This window comes from Littorina saxatilis, linkage group LG7 (genome assembly GCF_037325665.1).
Source record: "Littorina saxatilis isolate snail1 linkage group LG7, US_GU_Lsax_2.0, whole genome shotgun sequence".
In the NCBI taxonomy this organism is placed as follows: Eukaryota; Metazoa; Mollusca; class Gastropoda; order Littorinimorpha; family Littorinidae; genus Littorina; species Littorina saxatilis.
Window position 1 is genome coordinate 25,264,757 of NC_090251.1, and position 23,698 is coordinate 25,288,454.

At 42.5% G+C, this 23,698-nt stretch overlaps 1 protein-coding gene across 1 annotated transcript in view; it reads left to right on the top strand.

Moving 5' to 3' along the window:
- LOC138971027 (importin-7-like) overlaps positions 1 to 23,698 on the top strand; it is a 55,936-nt gene that overhangs the window by 18,110 nt on the left and 14,128 nt on the right. The window contains exons 19-20 of the mRNA XM_070343629.1: positions 3,309 to 3,401; positions 4,796 to 5,016. Of these exons, the coding sequence (XP_070199730.1) occupies positions 3,309 to 3,401; positions 4,796 to 5,016 (314 nt within the window). The remainder of the gene's footprint in view (positions 1 to 3,308; positions 3,402 to 4,795; positions 5,017 to 23,698) is intronic.

Here is a 23,698-nt window from a genome sequence, read left to right on the forward strand (position 1 = left end):
GTATCCTTTAATGGCTTTCTTTCCTTTGTTATTTGTGTTACTGTTGATTGCAGACACCTTTCCCCATTCAAGGGCTATGTAGCTTGTCTGGTTCCATAGTCTGCAGATATCAACCCTGGGGGTCTCGTTTCTGGCTGCTTGCATTTCTGTAGCTTCTGGTTTCATAACCCCCATACATTGGTTTTGCTTGTACATGTATACATTGGCTAAAAGAGACTACAATCTGTGGTGTCCATGGATTTTGTGTAAGTTTTAATAATTCTTTGCACACAACAGAATCCAACACATCCTTATTTCAAATTTTGGAGAGAAAAAGTGCAAAAATAGATTTCCGGTTTGACTTGCAGTCATAGCTCTCGTGTTTCAAAACTTAGCAATATGTTTTCAAGTTTAGGTTCCTTATTCTGATTCGGGTTTAGACATTATAAAGCCCTATTGCCCCTGTGTTTCAATCAATCAAAATCAATCAATCAATCAATCTGTGTTTTGCATGTGTACTTACATTGTAGCTTGTCTGATTCGTAACAGTAGCTTTCATCCCTCTGTTAATTGGCCTTGTGTTAGATGCAGACACCTTTCCCCATTCAAGAGCTATGTAGCTTGTCTGGTTCCATAGTCTGCAGATATCAACCCTGGGGGTCTCGTTTCTGGCTGCTTGCATCTCTGTAGCTTCTGGTTTCATAACCCCCATACAATTGTTTTGTGACAGTTTGTATACATTGGCAAAAAGAGACTGCCAGACCTGTTTACCCTTACTATTTTGGCGTAATTTATTACGATTTTCTGAAAAAAATACGCCATTCCGCTATCCGTGTCAAGACTACAATTTTCATAAATAAAAAAAAATGTAAAAATTTTTTTTAAAAAAATCATTAATTCACATGTTTGGCATTGGTTTTTTTCAATGGCAAAATGGGGTGAAAAAGCACAGGACTGACAAAAGATCATGTCTGTCTGATGAGATGCTGGAGAGCCTTCTAGTGGTGAAGTCTCGCCCTCACTCATTCGGCAAGCGCAAGTACAGTAGAGAAGCGCTTGACACACTGAGAAAGGCCTACTACGAGCAAAAGAAAAAGAATCGGTGATGCATGTGCTTTTGATGTGATTTTCTTTGAAATTATGATGACTACAAAAACTGACTGATGTGTTTTGTTTGTGAATGATGAATATATGTGCATGATTGCGTTTCGCAGACACAGTTGTCATGTGCGTTGTAATTGGCGACGAATGCTGGATGATTACTATTTTTGTACCAGGATTACTATTTTTGGGGCTGAGCATTACTCCAAAACACTTATGGGGGTAAACAGGTCTGGACTGCAATCTCTAGTGTGCAAGTATTTTGTGTATTGTGCAAGTTTAAGAATTATTTGTACAACTAGCAGTTAAGCCCGGCTTCGCCCGGGAGTAAGCGGAGCCCTGTAGCAATTTAAGACGCTCGCTATCCCATTATCATTGGCTTTACCTCCTTTGTTTGGATACAAAAAAAGAGTTATCTCCCTTACCTTCTAGAAATTTCCGGAACTGTCCAGTTAATTTTTCATTCTTCATTTCTTCCCCTCATAGGAGCAATAGCGAGTCTCTAATATCACTGGCATGATGTGCTTGCTACAGGTGAACAGTAGGCACTGAACTGGTCTTGCACCATATAGGCTGTATTCAATAAATGGGAGGTCCATAATCTGAGAAAGGAAACAATGAATCAAGAAACTAAAACCCAGGTGCACATCTGCGGCACCTAGGGAGTGTACGTGCACACTATCTTGTTCCTGCCTCTTGCCATCTCAGAGGTATGGCGACCACAGACAAAAAAGAGTTATCTCCCTTACCTTCTAGAAATTTCCGGAACTGTCCAGTTAATTTTTCATTCTTCATTTCTTCCCCTCATAGGAGCAATAGCAAGTCTCTAATATCACTGGCATGATGTGCTTGCTAGAGGTGAACAGTAGGCACTGAACTGGTCTTGCACCATATAGGCTGTATTCAATAAATGGGAGGTCCATAATCTGAGAAAGGAAACAATGAATCAAGAAACTAAAACCCAGGTGCACATCTGCGGCACCTAGGGAGTGTACGTGCACACTATCTTGTTCCTGCCTCTTGCCATCTCAGAGGTATGGCGACCACAGACAGACAGACACACAGACAGACAGACACTCTCTTTTATTTATATGTACAACAATGAATCAAGAAACTAAAACCCAGGTGCACATCTGCGGCACCTAGGGAGTGTGCCTGCGGCACTATCTTGTTCCTGCCTCTTGCCATCTCAGAGGTATGGCGACCACAGACAAAAAAGAGTTATCTCCCTTACCTTCTAGAAATTTCCGGAACTGTCCAGTTAATTTTTCATTCTTCATTTCTTACCCTCATAGGAGCAATAGCGAGTCTCTAATATCACTGGCATGATGTGCTTGCTACAGGTGAACAGTTATCTCCCTTACCTTCTAGAAATTTCCGGAACTGTCCAGTTAATTTTTCATTCTTCATTTCTTCCCCTCATAGGAGCAATAGCGAGTCTCTAATATCACTGGCATGATGTGCTTGCGACAGGTGAACAGTAGGCACTGAACTGGTCTTGCACCATATAGGCTGTATTCAATAAATGGGAGGTCCATAATCTGAGAAAGGAAACAATGAATCAAGAAACTAAAACCCAGGTGCACATCTGCGGCACCTAGGGAGTGTACGTGCACACTATCTTGTTCCTGCCTCTTGCCATCTCAGAGGTATGGCGACCACAGACACACACACACACAGACAGACACTCTCTTTTATTATATGTATAGATGCAACAACAGAGACAAACAAGCAGCTCATTGTATATAATCAGTGGTACTCATTTCCGGATTATTTCTGATTTCCAGTTTTTAAAAAAAGTGCAAAAATAGATTTCCAGTTTGACTCTCAGGCAAGCGTTCGTGTTTCAAAACTTTTAGCAGTAAGTTTTCAGGTGTAGGTTCCTTATTCAGATTCAGACATTATAAAGCCCTAGTGCCCCTGTATTTTGCATGTGTACATACATTGTAGCATGTCTGATTCCAAACAGTAGCTTTCATCCCTCTTACTTGGCCTTGTGTTAGATGCAGACACCTTTCCCCATTCAAGGGCTATGTAGCTTGTCTGGTTCCATAGTCTGCAGATATCAACCCTGGGGGTCTCGTTTCTGGCTGCTTGCGTCTCAGTAGCTTCTGGTTTCATAACCCCCATACATTAGAATTTCTTGTGTCGATAATTCCGTTCAGAAATGTCATCTTCTTTATGCAAATGCCTGTGTTGTGATATTGAGTGTGTATGATTTTCACCAGGTACTGACGGGAGATGTGGGTGAAGACGCAGAGGTGCACGCAGCCAAACTCATGGAAGTCATCCTGCTACAGTGCAGCGGTAAAGTTGACCCCGTAAGTTTATGTCTACATGCACACTATGTGATTGGGTGGTTACTTTGTTATGATCTTAAAGTGGTGTGTTGAGAGCCAGTTTTGTACCTTGGGAGATTGGGGTCAAATTCACTTTATTTCGATCAGGAATTGGTGTGTGTACAGCCAGTTCTGTGTTTGGGGAGACAGGGGTTATCAGATCTGTTTACCAGTACGATTTGGGTGTATTTTGTACGCCAAATTATTATCAGTACGCAAATACGCGACACACGCACAAAATACGCCTAAGAAAAAGTCTAGAATACGTTTTCCGGTGTTAATGTGCTGATTACGGAATGGTACAACTGATACCGGTTTCGGTTGAAGGGACAGCGAGTCTTAAGCTCTGGAAACCTTGTTCAGTTGTTGGCACGTGCGATTGTCTGGACAATCGTGGCAAAATGAAGCGGAAAAATGTGCCAGTTTCGGATGACTGTACCAAGTCTAAACAGCAGAAGCAGCAGATTTTCTTGGAGAAATATAAGAAAGAGCCAGGAATTGTGGAGTCTACTATGGGAAAAAGTCATGCACACTGCAAGTATTGTAAATCAGATTTCTCCGTTGCCCATGCTGGGAAATATGACATCGAACGACACTGCAGTTCTAAACCTCACCTGGACAAGGTTGCTGCAAAGAAATCCGCTGAAAGCTGCCAAGGAATTATGAAGTTCATTCCCGCAAAGCAAATCCTGCCAGAAGAAAAGGCTGTAGTCCGTGCTGAAGCAATGTTTTCTGAGATGATTGTAAAAATGAACTTGTAAAAATGAACTTGCCACTGTCAACTGCAGATGTTATTTCACGAACTTCATCTTTTCATTATCAATCTGTTTGGAAGACACTGGTTATAATGCTATAAACTGACAGGTAAATAAAATTGTTTTATTCCTGTTGTATTGGAAGGAGTTACATTCTGAAGGTGTTCACAAGACATGCTATTCTTACACAAACACGTTTGCACCCACGCATACATTTTCCCTACCCCATATGGCTTTGCTTGCAAAGTACACTAACTTTTTGAAAAATACACTCAAACTTTTTGGGAAAGTACTCTTGCCTCGGGTTTAGGGTAAACAGGTCTGGGTTATCTTTACTTCATTATGACCTTGAAGTAGTGTGTTTAGTACTAGCTGTGTACCGGAGGAGATAACGGTAGCCTTTTCTTCATTATTACCTTGAAGTGGTGTGTTTAGTACCAGCTCTGTACCTGGGGAGAAAGGGGTCACTTTTAGTTCATCTTGAAGTGGGGTGTTAAGGCCTCGAAAAATGTAACCCCTTAGCCAAATCTGTATCTGTAGTGGTACCTTTAAAGAACTAAGCCCTTTACGTTGCATAAAAGAAGAGAAGAGAGTTGTACACGTTTATATGTGTGTTGGCAGGTCCTCCCGTCCTTCGTGGAGCTGGTCCTGCAGCGTTTGACGCGAGAGGTGCAGACGTCTGAGCTGCGCACCATGTGCCTGCAGGTGGTGATCTCAGCGCTGTACACGCGGCCCCAGCTGCTGCTGGACACACTGAGCGCTATGCAGATGGCCTCCGTGCAGGGCTCTATCCTCCAGCAGTTCCTCAAACAGTGGCTGCACGACGCCGACTGCTTCCTCGGGTACGTCTCTTCTGTTGACTGACTAAACTATTAGGGTTAAACGTCCTCCTAGACCAGTTGGCCTATATTGGGACAGGTATTGGTTTTGGTAATACGCTGAGGATATGGTGCAATACTTTGACTCGAACAAGCCCGCTGAGGCTGTCTTCGACATGCCAGCATTGGGTTTGTCTCGTCAAAGTATCGTCATGATAATCAGATATGAGAGATGATGCATGCATCTTTTTCCAAGCCCTGAGACTTTTGCTGTGAACTTGGGATCTTTTTCGTGCGCATGTATGCACAAGGGGGTGTTCGGACACCGAAGAGATTATGCACAAAGTTGACCCCGATAAATAAATCTCTAGCTGAACCTGGGATTCGAACCCACACCGATATTGACGAATTGGTTACAAAGCCAGTGCACTGCCAACTAAGATACGTCCCCCGCCCGCCTCTTCTGTTGTGGTGTGGGTAGTAACAGTGGGAAATAGGGTTAGCTGTGCAGATACTTTCTGTGCAGGGCCTCTACCTTGCAGTAGTTTTTGGCTCACGTAAGTGTAGCCTATGCGATCGTAACTTTGTCTGTCTGTGCGTGCGTGTGTGTGTGTGTTTGTGCGTGTGTATGTCTGTGGTAGAAACTCTAACATTTGAAGACGTCACATTACATTGACGTCACATTATGACGTAAGAGGGTTAGACGTCACGCGAAGGAAGTACTGAAAGTCTCGGTCATTATTATTTTGAGCGCGCCGAGACTAGTTGGCAGTTGTGTCCTGTAAGTAGGCTACATGCAGACAGACAGATCTAGATCTAGTCAAAGAAACTACAATGGGAAGACCTTATGTACAGTGTTTGATCTAGTGTCTCGCTTTCTTGCACAGTTTCACATATGCTCTTTCTGTGTGTGTGTGTGTGTGTGTGACGGAGTGATTGAGTTTGTGTTACTGTTTGTCGATTTCTTACGTGAGCCTTGATGGCTTCGCCTCTTGTTTATTTTGCCCCGAACTAATCTCTGGATACTTGGGCTTTTATGAACCCTTTTAGTCCTATCTGTTCCACCACTGAATTTCTAGCTCTACAAAATCTTAGATTCTTAGACTTAACCCCACAAAATCTTAGATTCGACCTCAAAACTACTTATCTTTTGAGCCGGTGACTAACTCACTCGTGTGTTTGTTTTGTTTGAATGTATTTGAGATGAAAGCTGTGATGCTGTTCTTTCATTTAGTTTAGTTCAGTAGGTGACGTCAGGGCAGAGATAAGCTGTCACTAAATTGGGATGTAGGAGCTATGTGGAATAAACCACCTGAACCGAAATGTTATTGCAGTCGAAGGAAGGAATGGAGTCACATGTAATCCTTCCAAAGGACATTGTGTTGTTTTCCCTACTGAGATGATGAAACGCTTGATCCATTCTCTGAGGGCAACAGTGCAGGCAGAGTGTCCAGCCTCTCGGTGGGGCAGTACAGGGGGTGACTGTGGGGCAGTGGGGGTTTTCTCTGCTGTCTGAGGTCTGTGTGCTGTCTGCCTCTGTCTGCACTGTAACCAGGGTCCTCTCTGGCCAAAGATGGATATGCTGGCTCTGATCAAAAATATAATCTCACTGGCTGTTGGTTTTAGTTGATTGAATGATAATGGTCGTATCTTCCTACGGGCGCAGTAGCCTAGTGAATAAGAGGCCAGCCTCCCAAACGGACGGTCGTGGGTTCAAAGGTGGAGATTTTTCTGATCTCCCAGAACGTGCAGACCTGCTAGTGCCTAATTGTGTGTACACGCAAGCACAAAACTAAGTGCGCACAGAAAAGAGCCTGTAATCCATGTGGTAGTTTGGTGGGTAATAGAAACACGAAAATGACAAGCATGCATCCCTCAAAAGCGGCGTATTGCTGCCTAAATGGCAGGGTAAAAGTGGTCGTACACGCAAAAAACACGAGTGTATGTTATAGTTTAAGCCCAAGAACGTAGAAGAAGAAGGACCCTCATGATTCCCGTCAGCATAACAATAAATACGGGGTCATAAGTCAAACATAATTATGATTCAAGTCAGAAAGTCTTATGATTACCAAGTAAAGCAGTCCCTGCAATGTACGGCCCCCGGCGTGAGCGGACACCTGACATGTACGGACACATTTGCTCGGCACGGAGTGTTTTCCTTCTATATTTGCCCCCCCCCCCCCCCCCCCCTTAAACGGACACCTGCTAACATGGGTGAAAGTAGCCCGACTGAAATCCGTCAATCTGAAAATAAGTCTGACGGAAATTCCGTCAATCCGCAATTTTGAAAAAAAAACAAAAAAAAACCGGGCAAAAACCACCGAAACTACTTGCGGAGCGCGTTTTCGAACTGCTATAGTGAACCGGTTGCAGTTTGCCCGGAAACGGAAGCGTTCTTGCCCGTGCTACAGTATCTCTGTGTAAACCCCGTAGATGAGGTTTCTTCGCTTTCGGATTCGCTCTGCATCATGATAAAAAAAAAATTCTCTCGCGTTTTGGCAGGCATTACGAAGTGGTGACACGATTTCTGCGACAAAGATGCCGGTTTTGACGGAAAACGCACGGACAGATCTTATTGATGCTGGTCTAGCCAACAAATGGCGATGGGACTGGTTGGAGGAAATGGACGAGAACGGCTTGCCATTTCGGAAATGGCTGCAAAAACTGGATACCCCTCGGCAATGTTTGTGTTCCATCTGCTGCAAAGTTATTAAATATGACAGCAACGGAAAAAAGAATCTCCATAACCACAGCAAGAGCAAGCAGCACAAGAAGGCTTTGCAGGTGAGTTTTTCCCCTATCACACAGTTTTCATTTACAATCACAACATCGCTATTATTCGTGTAAACTTTAGTGTTATCATAATCTTGTGTCATTCAATACTTCCGTAGACGTGTTTAGTATCTTATGATTGATTATATTTTTTTAGAATAACTCAAGTGGCGTTGCATTTCGAAAGGCAGCATGATTTGGTCAATATGATTATTCTTGTTTCCTTCCGTCATTCGTGTGCAAACTTGATGAAATGCGTCACACACTGTGTGCACCCGTTTCAACTATACTCTTTTTTTGTCTGAATAAGTTATACGCCATCAATTTAAATCAATGGATATGCCGGTGATATACTATTTCTTTCAGTATTGATTTAAAATGAACAGCTGAAATAAAGAAATACACTTGCAATTAACTGTCATTGTGTCAACCCAGTTCAGGCAATTTTTTGTGAAAATGGTACTGTTAACTTTGTTATTTAAGTTTTCTTCTTCTTTGTTCATGGGCTGAAACTCCCACGTTCACTCATGTTTTTGCATGAGTGGGTTGTTATTTTAGTAAACCTGGTGAACACATTTTTAGTTCAAAAGTGTAAGTCTGAGTGTGTTTTTTTGGTTTGTTATAGGCTCGCGGCTCGTCGGCTACCTTGGAGGTAAGCAGCACATGCGCATCTGCAGCGTTGGAGATTCAGGGGAAGCTTACCATGAAAGACAGGATTGCACATCAAAAAGCACTTCTCCTTGCTTTTTCTGCTGAGCACAACTTGCCTTTCAGCATTGTTCCTGAGCTGCTAGACCTCTGCACAGCACTAGCTGAGGACAAGAAAGCGCTGCTCAAGACATCCCTTTCCAGGACTTCAGCAACATACACTTCGACACATGGACTTGCTGCTGCTTTTAGGGAGGAGTTGAGGTCGAAGCTGCGGGACAGATTTTTCTCTGTTAATGTTGATGAGGCGACCAACAACGCAATGGACAAAGTGCTGAACATTGTTGTTCAGTATTTTGATGATGAGACAGAAGAGATGAAGGTTGAACATTTTGCTTCCTCTATTGTGAACATTGCAACAGCAGCCAACCTGACGAAAGCATTGACTGACAGCTTCAAGGAGGACCCACTGCATGGTGATAAAAACAACAAAGACATTCCACTCACAAACATGGTTTCATGTCTTATGGACAACTGTGCAACTATGCGTGGAAAGAAAGGTGGGGTAGAGACTCTTCTCCGGAACTTGAACCCAAGCCTTTTGGATATCTCTGGTGACAGTGTTCACATTGTTTCGAATGCTGCAAAAGTGATGTTCAAACCGTTCTCTGGATATGTTGAAAACGTGTGTTCGGACCTGTACTACGACCTGGAAAAATCTCCCAAGGCCAAAGAACTATTCATAGAGATTCAAAGCTTGATTGAAATAGAATTTCACAGGAAGAACGCCAGAAACGCCCTCCACGTCCTCCGCCCATGTCCCAGCCGGTTTCTGCAAATGCTGGCTGTCACTGATAGACTCGTCAAATTGATGGATGCCGTGCACATTTATTACTTTGCCTTCTTGGAACCCTCAGAACAGAAACGCTACAGGTATGTTGCATTTTGTAAAAAAAAAAACGTGCATGTTGATTTACTCCTTTATCTTAGCAACTACTCTCATCCACTCCAACAATTTGAAATGAAAATAAGTAAAATGTGCTGTTTATGTTTTACAGGCAGAACTTATATTAATTTAATTTTTGCATAATTATTATGCAAATAATAAATTAATAACTGAGTGTCAAATGATGCATGATATCTGTTATGTTTACTTTCAGGACAGCTGCGTTTTCCAGTGGATATTTTTTACGTAGGCAGTTATTATTCAGATTTTTTCAGCAGTGATTCGCGGTCCTTGAGCAGTTATATTTAATAGAGAAGGAGATATACAATGCATTTTTCATACTCCAGGTCCACTATCCAAGACATCCTGTCCAAACAAGGCGTGTCATCAGCTGCATCTGCAAGGATTACTGAAATCCAGACCAGCCAGGCCAAGCAAGCAAAGTCATCGTGCAACGAGACGAGAAAGGACAGGCTTTTGACTGCCCTGTTCAAGGACTTCAAAAGGTTCTCTTTTCAAGTAAACTTATACCGAGGTCACACTATTTCACTGCTGCTGCGAAAATGCTATTTGAGCGGCCAGGCAGCTTGGAGCAAGCAGGCCATAAATAGCGCTGGCGGTGACCCACTTTAGTTTCGCGCGCCTCAAAGCCCTTGTTCATTGTACTCGGGAAGTGCACAGCGTGTGACAAAATACGTGTTTCTTGGTATGAAATGGACTGGTTTGCGTGACTTGAACGTTGGATTACCGTCATCTTGTGTATATTGTTTCTCGGATATTCAGGCTTTGTGTATGTGCAAACTAGAGTTCCAGTGAGGATTCGGTTTGTTTGATTTTGAAGTAATACTGCTATCGAATCTACCGGCAAGTCGTTCTTTGTTGTATCAAAACGTGCGCATTGTATACCATTTTGTAACCACGCTCAATGTTTATACCAACGACCGACTGTGTTTCTGATGTTGCCGTCAGTAAGTACTTAGTCTAAACTGTGTCATAGAGTGAGAATAAGTTTTTGTGTTTCAGATTAGAGCAGTTTTGTTTCGTTAATCCACGCGCCTAATCAGTGCATGCACCGTTTGGCACAGGCACTCGACTCTAGTGCATTTCATCTGTTCTGTTTTTTGTATTGCTTGTTTTGCGTCCCCCCCCCCCCCTTTTTTGTGACGTGTTTATTCCTGACTTAATGTTGTGACTGTAATTGTGCTTATGTTCTTGCCTGTCTCAGACCTGTTTACACTACACATTGAGCGTAGTAAACTACGAATTTGAATAATATACTACGCAACTACGCAAGTCTGTCGTTTTTTACGGTATTTTTTTTTCTTTTTCGTCTTTACACCTGTTCCTTGTCCCGTTGTGCTCTCACACCGCCCCGTCCCTGCACGCAAACGGTATTGTTTCGGCTACGCATATCACAATCCGTAATTTTCTTCATCTCCCTTGACCGATCCATTTTCCAATCCATGTTTTCGGCCAGCAGTCGTTTGCTGCGTGCAGCGCGTAAAGCGCCCACGGGCGTTGCGTTGTAGCTTGTTAATGCCGAATAGGCTTCTCCAAGCAAATGCCGGGCACAACTGAAAGCGTTACTGCCAAACCATGCGGGCGTTTCGACACAATGGTTGAACGCAGAGCACACGAAAGTGAAGATGAGAACTGTGAAGAAAATGACTCCGAAAGGCCACCGACCAAAAAGAAAAAGACGAGCAATGCGCCGAACCAAGTCTTTCTGCCAAAATATCATCAGGACTACCCATGCCTTGTCTTCGCGGAAAGGAAAACATCATGCTCATTGCACTGTCTGCAATTCCCATTTTTCCGTCAGTCAATCAATACATGTGGTAAAAAGTAGCAATCATTGTTCTTGTTGTTGTGATAGGTCGACGAGAAATTCTACACATTCAATTACAAAACTACACATTTGCCTCATTTTGCTCCCAGAAAATACACATGCAATGTTTTAGGGGTAAACAGGTCGCTGTCTGTATCAGTGTATATGGTTTTGATTGTTTATTGTTATCAATTTCTTTCAATTTGTAGTCACTCTATTTATTGATTTAAGGTGTCTCAGTTAAGAATGGCGGCAGTGCAACATACAGAAGATCTCCACATATTTAGGCTAAATGCTATGTGCAGAATTTGTGGCAGAAGATCAAAGGCAGCGAAGGACAAACATCATACCATTAGGCATTGCAAAAACTATGCATCAGGGTTGTTTCAGTTTCACGGTATTCAAGTTTCTGAAGAAGCTAATGGCACCACTTTCTCAAGTACATTGTGTACAACATGCGCTGTTCGTCTCAGCCAACAAAAAAAACCTAACATTCCACCTCAAGGATTCTCAAAAGCAATGCATAGTAACATTGAAAAAACAAAAGTGATGTGGACACAATACAACTCCAAAGTGGAAGTAGCTGACTGTAGTGTGTGTAAAACGTTTGCCGAACAAATGGCCGGTTGTCTTAAAAAAAAAAAAAGCCAGTGAAAAAGCTGCTAGTCCGCAAAGAAAAAGCACATGTGTTGACAGTACTGATGCCTGTACAAGCACTTCTATTGTTGAAACCTTTCAGCCACAGTGTTCTTCAACACCTGAAACAAAAACCGCAAGCCGTGTGGTCAAAAAACGTCTGTTCGACCTGCTGGCATCTCGCAAGGGTACGACTCAGAGTCCTAAACAAAATCCTAAACAAGAATGATAAAAAGTCATTGAGGCCTTTAGCATATTGACACAATAACAGCTCTAAAACATTGTTTTTTGTTGTTTGTTTTTCTTCTAAAATTGTACATATTGTTTTTTTTCTTCTTCTAACAATGTACATTGTGTTTTTGTTTTGTTTTTCTTTCTAAAAATGTACATAGTGTGTGTGTGTCTCTGTGTGTGTGTGTGTGTGTGTGTGTGTGTGTGTGTTCATATGCGTGTGAGGGAATGTGATCCCGCGTAAAGAGTGTGTTTACACTCACATTTGAACCGTTTAGTTTGAAATTACACCCACTCTATTCCATTACAATGCACGTCATCTTTTTTTTCTTCAGCATCTCAGAGAAATAACAACCCCAACTGTTGTTGTGTTGTTTTGTTTCGTTTTGTCTGTTCTGTTTTGTTTGCGATAATGAAACAAACGTTAAATTGTCGTCGGATCGACGAGTTTTCTTTCCTGTGGTATATATATACAAGTTTGTGAGAACAATACGAGTGAAAAACTGTGTTGAAAAACTTTCAAATCGACTTGTGTGCTGCTATTGGATTATTGACCAACAGTTGCAGGGTCAGGTAGGCTTTTTGTTTTCTTCACATGCAGCTAACAATTTGCATGAACATGTATTGAAAGACCGTTTTTTCTTTCTTTTATATTACAGGCATTAATTGCACTATTTTGAATTATATAAACGCAAAACAAATTTCACATGCGCACCATACGCATGCCTATAATATGTTTTTAAATACGACATTAATTAGTGTTCTTTTTTGTGGCACATTTAGGATGTTTTGTTTACTGTGTTGTCTTCTGCCGTCTTACATACTGTGCCGTTCCTGTTTCTTTAAATGCAACATGCACATGTTTTTCAGAGTGTAAAGAGTGGCATAATTATATACTTGAGGAGCAAACACTTTTTCTAATTCTCTCATTTACCCTTTCTTCTGTCTTGAAAATTGTGGCATGTTTTGTTTCATACTATTGACATACATGTATTATCCGCCTATGTGTTGTCGGGGTATAATATCATGTGGCACTTCGCGCGGATTTGGGTGAGCGCGCGCGAGCTACGTTTTTTTTTTCTCCTGTGGTATATTATATATATACAAGTTTGTGAGACTTGTATAGGAGGGCCGTGAGGTAAGCTTTTTTGTTTTATTCACATGCAGCTAACACTGTAACATGAACAGTTTTCTTTCTTATATGTTACTGACATTATCTACACTATTTTGAATTATATACTTATATAAACGCAAAACAAATTTTACATGCGCACCATCAATGACTTCTACTAGTAGTCCTTGGCATAATATGTATGTAAATATACGACTGTATATACTCTACTGTTTGTATATATTTCGTAAAGTGTTGTATATATGTATTATGTACTTGGGGATTACCTTTGTCTTTATCTTTCATTATTTTGTGTTCTTTTATTGTGGCACATTTAGGATGTTTTGTTTACTGCGTTGTTTCAAGGTGTTTCATTAAATGCAGCATGCACATTTTTTTTCAGAGTGCAAAGAGTCGCATAATTATATACTTGGGGGGGGGGGGGGGGGGGGGAACACACTTTTTCTAATTCTCTCATGTATCCTTTCTTCTGTCTTGTGAATTGTGGCATGCATTGCAATAAATACAACTAAACACACTAAAAACATCAGTTCCGAAATTGGCAATATCTGGCCACCACACACTCAGAACGACTGCCATCTCTCTGCATGCTCGACTGCTATCTCTCTGCTCGCGGCATCCAGGTTATCAACACAGCATAACAGAGAGCTGGGGCCAGGCACGCTAGCGCTGCAGACAAAGAAGGGTGCAGGTCTGGCCCTATATATTTCAGGCGCCAGTGTGGGCGGAAGGGGTTGGAGGAAGGAAAGGGTAAATCGGCAGGAGGAGAGTGGTACTGCCGGTTATTTTTAGCTGGTGGCAGCCTGGCAGAGAGTACCTCACACGGAACACAGTGAGGTCTTCTGGTCAAGCTGGAATCATACGTGAAGGCACTCCAAGCGGAAAAACCTCTCATGCACACTCAGCATGAACGGATGTTCAGTCTTGTGAGGCGGTTTTTGACCTTCTTCATGACCTTCTTCATGAAGAGAGAGCACATCCCAGACTACAGCGTCAAAAGACTCAAAGCGCTGACATCCAAGCTTCGAGATCCAGCTCTTCAGGTTTCAGACAGAAACTTGTGTGTGGGCAACCACTGCTTTGGGGAACATGCCAAGGCACTCACTGACCCCAAGACCAAGTCCTGGATGAAGGATGTTTGCACAAAGCTGAGGTCAGGACTTCAAAGTGCAGCAGAGATGCTGCTGACAAAACTCCCCCTGGACAACAAAAACATTACACGATTGAGTTGTTTGGCACCTGCAGCCCATGGGGAGGAAACCACACGAATCTCCTTCAATGCCTTGGCAAAGAATCTTCAAAATGTCATTGCTGAGAAAGAGCTGGGTCCTCTCGACCAGGAGGCGAGAGACTACGTTGATGACAGACACGTGACACGACTAGTTTCAAGTTTCAGCGAGGACGACCGCATTGACTCAGGATTCTGGAAACATGTGTTCAATTTGAAAGACAATGGGGTCACCAGGTACCCTCTTCTTTCACGTTTGGTGAAAGCTCTCCTCTCCATTTTTAGTGGACCTTTAGTGGAGTCCAGCTTCAACATGATGGATGATTGCATTCGAGGCGACCGATCATGCCTGACAGTTGAAAACTACGAGGGAGTGGCTGTCATCAGGTCTGCACTGAAGGCTAAAAAACTCACCGCTGCCAAATTGAAATGCTCACCTGCTGTCCTGACCTCCATCAGGACTGCAAATAAGCGGGCTGAAGAGTGCCTGAAGGAAAAACAGGACGGAAAGAGAGCTGAGCAAGCTTTAAAGATCAGATCTGCTGTCAATGAAAAAGCTAGGCAGCTTTTGAGAGTGGCAAGGGTAAGAAAGGCTTCCTCGTTCACTTCTGCCCCAACCACAAAGACTGTGTCGTCTGCTCGCCCCCCACCTTCACATTGTTCAACCTCAAGTGTTGGTGCCCCAACCACAAAGACTGTGTCGTCTGCTCGCCCCCCACCTTCACATTGTTCAATTTCAAGTGTTGGTGCTCCAACCACAAAGACTGTGTCGTCTGCTCGCCCCCCACCTTCACATTGTTCAACCTCAAGTGTTGGTGCTCCAACCACAAAGACTGTGTCGTCTGCTCGCCCCCCACCTTCACGTTGTTCAACCTCAAGTGTTGGTGCCCCAACCACAAAGACTGTGTCGTCTGCTCGCCCCCCACCTTCACGTTGTTCAACCTCAAGTGTTGGTGCTCCAACCACAAAGACTGTGTCGTCTGCTCGCCCCCCACCTTCACATTGTTCAACCTCAAGTGTTGGTGCTCCAACCACAAAGACTGTGTCGTCTGCTCGCCCCCCACCTTCACATTGTTCAACCTCAAGTGATGGTGCTTCAACCAAAAACACTCTGAAGAGAAAAGCTCAGGGGACAATCGACATAAGAAGCTTTTTCAAAGAGCCACGTCTTGAGAACTGATCCTTGTTCATTGGAAACTTGATACTTTCTGTGAGCGAAAGCCTAAATTTACCCTTTTTTGTGAGAATCCCTCATCTGGAAGACACATTTTTCTCACATTTTGTTTAGGTCTTGTATACGTTGAAAGAGAAAGTACACTGTAATTTCATTTGGTTTCATTTTTTACAGTGTTTTGCTTCAGAGTATCAGTCAATTTCTGATAATCAAAGGCACTAAGATTATTTAGTCAGTGTAACGACATGGAGTAAAAAATGTGTATTGTGCTCCTGTCCTTGTTTTGCATAATTTCATTTGCAAAATAATCTTATCTGTGGTTTTTAGTGTGACACTTGCTGGTTTACTGTTTGATAGTGATACATGTGACGTGTGCATATAAGATTTGATTTTTGATTTATCAGTGACACTGACGGTGCCTTTTCCTTCCATGTTCCCTGTAATTAATTATTATCATTATCATTATGAGTAACGAAAGAAAGAAAAAACATGATTGGATGGTTTGATCATTGATGATTATTTTCACTTTGTCTGTTCATTTTTTTTTCTTTTTATGATAATTTGTCACTGTGAATGGAAACTAAAGTGAAGAAAAGATACATGCACTGACATGTAAATGTGTGATATCCAAGTTAATGTTTTCATTAAATTTTGTTCTAGTCAAAACTGAAAAGGTGGTGTCTACCTGTACATGATTGCTTTTGCAGTTCATGAAACTAAAACTGTGTGTGATAAGTTTGGTGCTTGAAACTGTAAGTGAAATCAATCCATTTTGAGACCATGATATTACTCTTGTTTATAACTTTCTAATTCTATATCTTGAGATACTGAAACTGCTTTTCCTTGAGAAATTTACACTATAAGAGATGCTACTGCCTAGTTGCTACTTTGTGCAGTGCTACATCATGCTGTCTGCATGTGTGACATTCTGTATCATCATTTATTTAAATGCCTGTCTGGCAATGTTTGCTTCTTATAATTAAATATTTCGAAATTTTATTTCAATTGTTCAGTTGTTCACTTTTTATGTCATGTAGTATGGCTGTTGTCAATGTTAATTGTTATCAATTGTGTAGTTGTGTTGGAAGATGCAAGTGTGAAAGGATACAAAAGAAAAATGATTACTTCTGTGAATTGTTTTGATTTTGTTTACCCTTTTTACCATATCATTAGAATCTGAAGGTATTTTTTTGACCTGCATGATAGTGTATTTTTTGCCAGGAAAGGCCACAAAATCACATTGCACAATGCAAAAATTCGTTTTCGGCCGGGGGGCGTTGCCCCCCTGGACCCCCTAGCGGGGCCCTGCCCCGTACCCCGCCAGGGCCTGGGCGGCCCCTGGACCCCTGCCTCAAAAAATTTTCAGTCAATTTTATTTTCCCAGCTTTCACCCATGTGCTAAACGTGGACGCGGACACTCATTTTCGGTCCCAACAGCAGGTCATACCTCCATTGTACGGACAGACCATCGTCAAATTTTCACCACAACAAAATCGATAACAGAGCAGTCCGGCTCTTGGTACAAAGATCACAGCCGCAATGGTGTGATGACAGTCACTGATAACTTGAGTGCAGGTGTACCCATCGTGTGTCTGTGTGTAACCTCTTTCATTGACAAGATACTCTTGTTTCCCCTCAGCCTTGACCAGTGAGTCGGTTGCCTAATCTATGAACCCTTCAGTTGTCTTGCTTTGTCAAAAGTTACGACACAGTCAACTGGTTTTGCTCTGAGTGAACAGTGCAGCTGGCCTCTCTGGCCACAGCCCCCAACAGTACATGGCTGGAGGGAGTGAGAGAGAGAAAAGGGGGGGGGGTGGAGGGTTAGCTGGCTAAACTCTGTGGGGTGTCCGGTGTCACCGCATGTCAGCAGGAAGAGCATTGGAGAGAAATAGAGAGGTGTACTCTTCCACACAATTTCCAAGCATCAGTTGTCACGGCTTGGGGTAGGCATTAGTGAGGGAGAGTGGGAGCTGTGTTATGTACAGTGTATTTCCGACTGAAGAGTGAAAAGTCACTGCCATGCCACATGATCGGCATGCAGTCAATAAAGCCAGATAAGAAACAATAAATTACTTGATTATGACATGCAGCTCTATCTGCTGCTATTTATTCAAACTGGTTTTCAAGCTTATTCTTGCAAAGCATCTGCACACGCTCCTCTGTGCTGTGTTTCGTGTGGCTGCTTTCGTATGTCAGTGCATGGTGAGTGTGTTCACTGCCTTGAGGATTTATTTTATCTCTTCTTTTCAACACTTTTCATACAAATCCTTTTTACAGAACGTTTAAAGAAGTATTAGGAGTTTATTGTTATTGTTTATAGTAGCCACAAGAAGTGATTAGCATAGACTCAATCCTGTTGTTTGTGTGTCTCTGTGTGAGTGTATGGGGGAGGGGGTGGTGTGGTCACCCCTCCCGTGACCGGACACCTGCAATGTACGGACAGTTTTGCTATGGCCCAAGGGTGTCCGTTCATGAGAGGGACTGCTGTACACCTACAATTTCAAGGAAATCCGATGAAGTTAAAAGAAATAAGGAAAAAAGTCTGAAAGCTTTGATTTTTGTAGGTTACTTTTGACAAAGTCCATAACATATTTACCACAAAAACATAAAACAAATAAAGAAACTTCAGAAAAAATCTTTTAGCTAAGTATCATATGAGGACAGCAGATTGTATTAATTTCTCACGCTAAGTTTGAGTTCAGTTTGAGTGGTTGGCTGTGCCGTCAGATGTTGAGATGATGAAACGCTTGATCCATTCTCTGAGGACAACGGTGCAGGCAGAGTGTCCAGCCTCTCGGTGGGGCAGTACAGGGGGTGACTGTGGGGCAGTGGGGGTTTTCTCTGCTGTCTGAGGTCTGTGTGCTGTCTGCCTCTGTCTGCACTGTAACCAGGGTCCTCTCTGGCCTAAGATGGATACGCTGGCTCTGATCAAAATCCCTCAAGCTAATTGCTAGGATGATATTACAGTGTAGGTTGAAACTGATCTATCTTTTATTTAGTTTGCCTAGCTTCCTAAGTAAAAATGCAAAAGGATAGGTTAGTAAGTGTTCAAGAATAGGGAGGGGGGACACGTTTCTTGACTGAATTCAGTGAATATGAATATTGTGTGCTTCAGAATTCATCCTATCTTTGCTTCATTGCTCTGGGGAGTTGTGACACTTTCCTTTGAAAAAGGGTTACCGTTTTTCTAAGACAGTTGCAAAGTCTTGCTGGACATATATGTGATGGTCTAGTTGCGTGAGACGCTTTCTGAAATACATATTTATGTGAATGTTTTGCTTTTTGACAACCAAATAATATCTGAAAGTTTCTTCAGTAATGTGGTGGTGGAAGCAGCAACGTACCAGAAAAGTCGGACTGATTTTCTCGAGTTCAGCTTGTTTGTGTGACCTATAGGACGCATCTCAGCTACATACACTAAACGAGAGGATTAACAACATTCACAAAAACCAAGGCATAACAATCTGATAACTCGTGTGTAAATGACTCAGAGAAGGCCAGGAGGCTGCTTTTCCTCGTGTTTGTGTTGTTTCAAGCCCAGAGGTTGTGTTACACTTTGAACACCATCATTCTACTGTCAGATGTTGAGATGATGAAACGCTTGATCCATTCTCTGAGGGCAACAGTGCAGGCAGAGTGTCCAGCCTCTCGGTGGGGCAGTACAGGGGGTGACTGTGGGGCAGTGGGGGTTTTCTCTGCTGTCCGAGGTCTGTGTGCTGTCTGCCTCTGTCTGCACTGTAACCAGGGTCCTCTCTGGCCAAAGATGGATATGCTGGCTCTGATCAAAAATCTTAACTCACTGGCTGTTAGTTTTTGTCAATTGAATGATATAGTTGTTTCATCCTACATTAAAACCACAAGACTTAAAACAGTAAATGCTCAGAAAGAGTGTGTAAGACATAACTGATTTGTTGGCTGGAAATGACTTTTGCGGGCTTTGCTTCATATCTGTACAATGAGTGAAACTTTAAATCAAGAAAAAGGATTCCTTTCTTTGAGACACTGTCCCAGTTTTGCCCCTGCATGTTCGAATGATATAGTTGTGTCTGATGTCTTCTTCTTCTGTGTTCGATGGGATAATTGTACGGCCATATTATCGTGGAAGCGTAGACAGCCGATTTTCTCCCACGCCAAGTTGGCTGCTGTCTTCCGTCTTCGGTGGTTGAGGTTCTTACTCAGGGTTGCCTCCTCCCCAAGAGTAGCTGCCTTGCTGGGCTGTCGAGTCCACTCTACCCGGGTTTGTTGTCGAAGTTTTCCTTCTCGTAGCCTTTGCCTTTCCCAAGGCGCACACAAGGCAGTGCGGGTTTTGAAATCGGAGTTGTCCTTCTCCTAGATGAGCGACCATCCAAGGTTGACGAGCCCCATCTGCCCGAAGCAGCTGGTTTTAAGGCGCCAGGGACCCGCCTGCATCCCTTCTCCTGTTAGTCGAAGACAGGGCCCGCCACGTGAAGGCCAGGAGCTGGATTTGACTGTCAGAGGTGTTTGGAGACACGAAGCCATATGGAGCATTTCTTGGGAAGTAGGCGCTTATCTCTACTTCCACCCCGGCATAACAGTCCTTGGGCCCCCTGATGTCTTCTGAACTGGACAAGTCATGTTTGAACATTTTGCCTACAAGTGCATCAGGCACAGGCAGGGGTTCTGCAGTAATAAAATGGCCACAGCAACACACAAGAAAAGTCAGACCACAGGTGAACATATGCACTGATTTCTGTGATGAATGAATGTGATAACCCTCGAATGACTAGTCCTGTGATAAATATTGTTCAATGACATATCTAGTCCTGTGATAATGATAGTTTTTAGCGTTAAACTTTTAACCTATTTGGAATCATGTTACTATTCCTGTTAGTGTACATATGCGTGCGCGAGTGTAGTATGCTTAGTATGCTTCGTATGGTATTTTTATCTGTTGTCTTATTATTTGTTTTGTCTTTTAATGTGCACCATACTGAAATTTCTCTGTATGAGATAATAAAGTATTCGTATTCGTATTCGTATTCGTAACTCTACAATTGCAAGGAAATCGGGAAAAAACAGACCTGGGAACCCAAACGATTTTGCCATATTTATTGCGTTTACTTCCCTTCTTTATTAGATACCATTATTTTCAAAGCTTGTTTACGACCCTCATGGCTCTTGTCTGCATACAGATAAATAAGGGGTCAGAAGTCAAACGCTTGGCTTAAGTCAGAAAGTCTGATGATTACCAAGTATACCTTTCAGTTCTGGGTCATCCTGCTTGCTGGCGCGCGCTCAGAGAAAATTTTTCCCTATTTATCTTCACTGCGTTGGCTGCAAAATCCCTCCAGCGGGAGGTGTTTTTAGACAGGCCAGGCACTGGTTTTCCCTTGACTGCTTTACAATTTTAAGGAAATCGGATGAAGTTATAAATAAAAGAAGAGAGAAAAATAAGTCGGAAAGTCTTCGTTTTATATGATTGCTTCAGGCAAAGACCAGAAAATATTTTCCACAAAAAACACACACAAAAACTAAACATTCAGAGAAAATCTTTTAGTTGAGTACCATATGAGGACAGCAGGTTGTATTATTTTCTCAGGCCAGGTTTTGGTTCAAATTGAGTGGTTGTCTGTGCCATCAGACGTTGAGATGATGAAACGCTTGATCCATTCTCTGAGAACAACGGTGCAGGCAGAGTGTCCAGCCTCTCGGTGGGGCAGTACAGGGGGTGACCGTGGGGCAGTGGGGATTTTCTCTGCTGTCTGAGGTCTGTGTGCTGTCTGCCTCTGTCTGCACTGTAACCAGGGTCCTCTCTGGCCAAAGATGGATACGCTGGCTCTGATCAAAACTCCAAACTCGTTGGCTTGGACAACACTGAGAACTTTAAATTCATCTATCCTCTATTTAGCATGACCGGCTGGCATAGTAAGAGTGTGACAGGCTACATGAGTACATTTTTGAACATGACAAGTTTTTGTTGGTGTTTTTTTTTAATAGGGGGGGGGGGGGGGTTCAAGATTTTCAGTTTTAACGTGAAATTATTCAGTGTGCGTCAGAGCTGAACCTTGAAATGTAAGGTTCATCGCTGTAGGAGCGGTGACACTTCACTTCCAGAAAAGAATGACGTCTTTTCTTAGATCAATCAATCAATCAATATGAGGCTTATATCGCGCGTATTCCGTGGGTACAGTTCTAAGCGCAGGGATTTATTTTTTATTTTTATGTGATGCAATTTATATTGCGCACATATTCAAGGCGCAGGGATTGATGCTATCAATGTCTTGCTGGACATGTTCAGAGATGATTTACTTCGGTTAGATGACTTCTGAGTAGCAAGTGTTTGAATGTTTTGCCTAAACAGTAACCTGCCTCAAAACTAAAACAGAAAGGTTCTCCAGTGGTGGTCACAGTAGCAAGCGGCAACTTGACAAAAACTTTACAATGGTAGTGCTTCGATTTGTTTTGGACACATGTGACTCATATCACCTATATGTCCTAACGAGGGGATTAGCTTCATTCTGACAGACCACGGCGTAACCATCTGATCCTAACACGTGCAAATGATGGAAGAGCAGGTTGATTTTCCTGTGTAGTACATCTATTAGTATCAAGTCTGGAGGTTGGCCCTACTAAAGCACACAACACTGTGCCGTCAGATGTTGAGATGATGAAACGCTTGATCCATTCTCTGAGGACAACGGTGCAGGCAGAGTGTCCAGCCTCTCGGTGGGGCAGTACAGGGGGTGACTGTGGGGCAGTGGGGGTTTTCTCTGCTGTCTGAGGTCTGTGTGCTGTCTGCCTCTGTCTGCACTGTAACCAGGGTCCTCTCTGGCCAAAGATGGATATTCCCGCAGTGGGGCACTGCGGTTATGAAATTAAAAGCCCCTCCTGTTTTTGGAACCGCAGGAGCTTTCTAGTTTGCTGTTAGGTAGATTTTTGGTTCCTCTTTCCTGTCATGCTCTCTTTTTCTTCATGAATTCTTTTCTTTTTTCTGCCTTCTTGCTCATTCACCTGTATTTTTTCCAAAAATCTCTTCTCTTGCCGCTTGTCTCGCGATTCATGTATAGTTTAATCTGTTAGTGTTCTGATGTAAGTCCAGCAGTAGATAGGTTAAGCCTATTTTAACATACTGGAAACTGGTAATTAATCACTAAATGTAAAAAGAAAACTTTTGGGGGGGGGGGGGGGGAGAGATTTTTAGATTGACAGTGAATTAACTTATTTAACTTATTTAATGTGCGTAAGAGCTGAACCTTTCAATGTTTAGTTCATCACCTTAGGGGTTGTGACACTTCACTTCCAGAAAAGGGTTACTTTTCTGAGACGCTATCACGTGACATTGATTCAGACCTGGGAACCCACACGATTTTGCCGTATTTTGTACGCCTATTTGTCTAAAATACGATCAGTACGCACGGTTGAAATAAAATACCACGAGAAAAATTCCTAGACTACTTAGCGCATCCCTGTCATTCCTGATTATTTCTTGTGCACTGTATATTTTAATGATTAAAAATAACTTTATAACTCGGCATTTGATCGATGATTACAGCTTTTGTCATTAAACATTGGAAGGAGCATTTTAAACATTGGAAGGAGCATTAGTTTTAAATGTGTTGGTAAACTTAATTAACTGTGCAACAGACACGTGCGAAGCATGATTGAATCATGGATGGTTAAATGTTGTGTGGACTACACTATTTTTTTCTGAAAATACGACAAGTTTATTGAAGAATACTCCAAGAACAAAACGGGGGTTCCCAAGTCGGTTGATTGCTGGTCATGTTAAGTGATGATTTACTTCTGTCAGATGACCTGAGTTGCAAGTGTTTGAATGTTTTGCCTAAGCTGCCAGACAAAACAAAACCGGAAAGTTTCTCCATTGGTGGTCACAGTAGCAAGCGGCAACTTTACAAAAAATTTACAGCTACAGCAAGAACAATTCTTTATCCGTCCTTGACCAGGAAATTTAATTCACCTTAATTAACCTGTTTTAATTGTACTGCTTCAGTTCATTTTGGACCCATGTGACTCATATCACCTATATGAGGGTATTAGCTTCATTCAGATGGACAATGGTGCAATCTGATCATTTCATGTGTTTTAATATCAAGCCTGGAGGTTGGCTCTACACTACACAGCACACAACA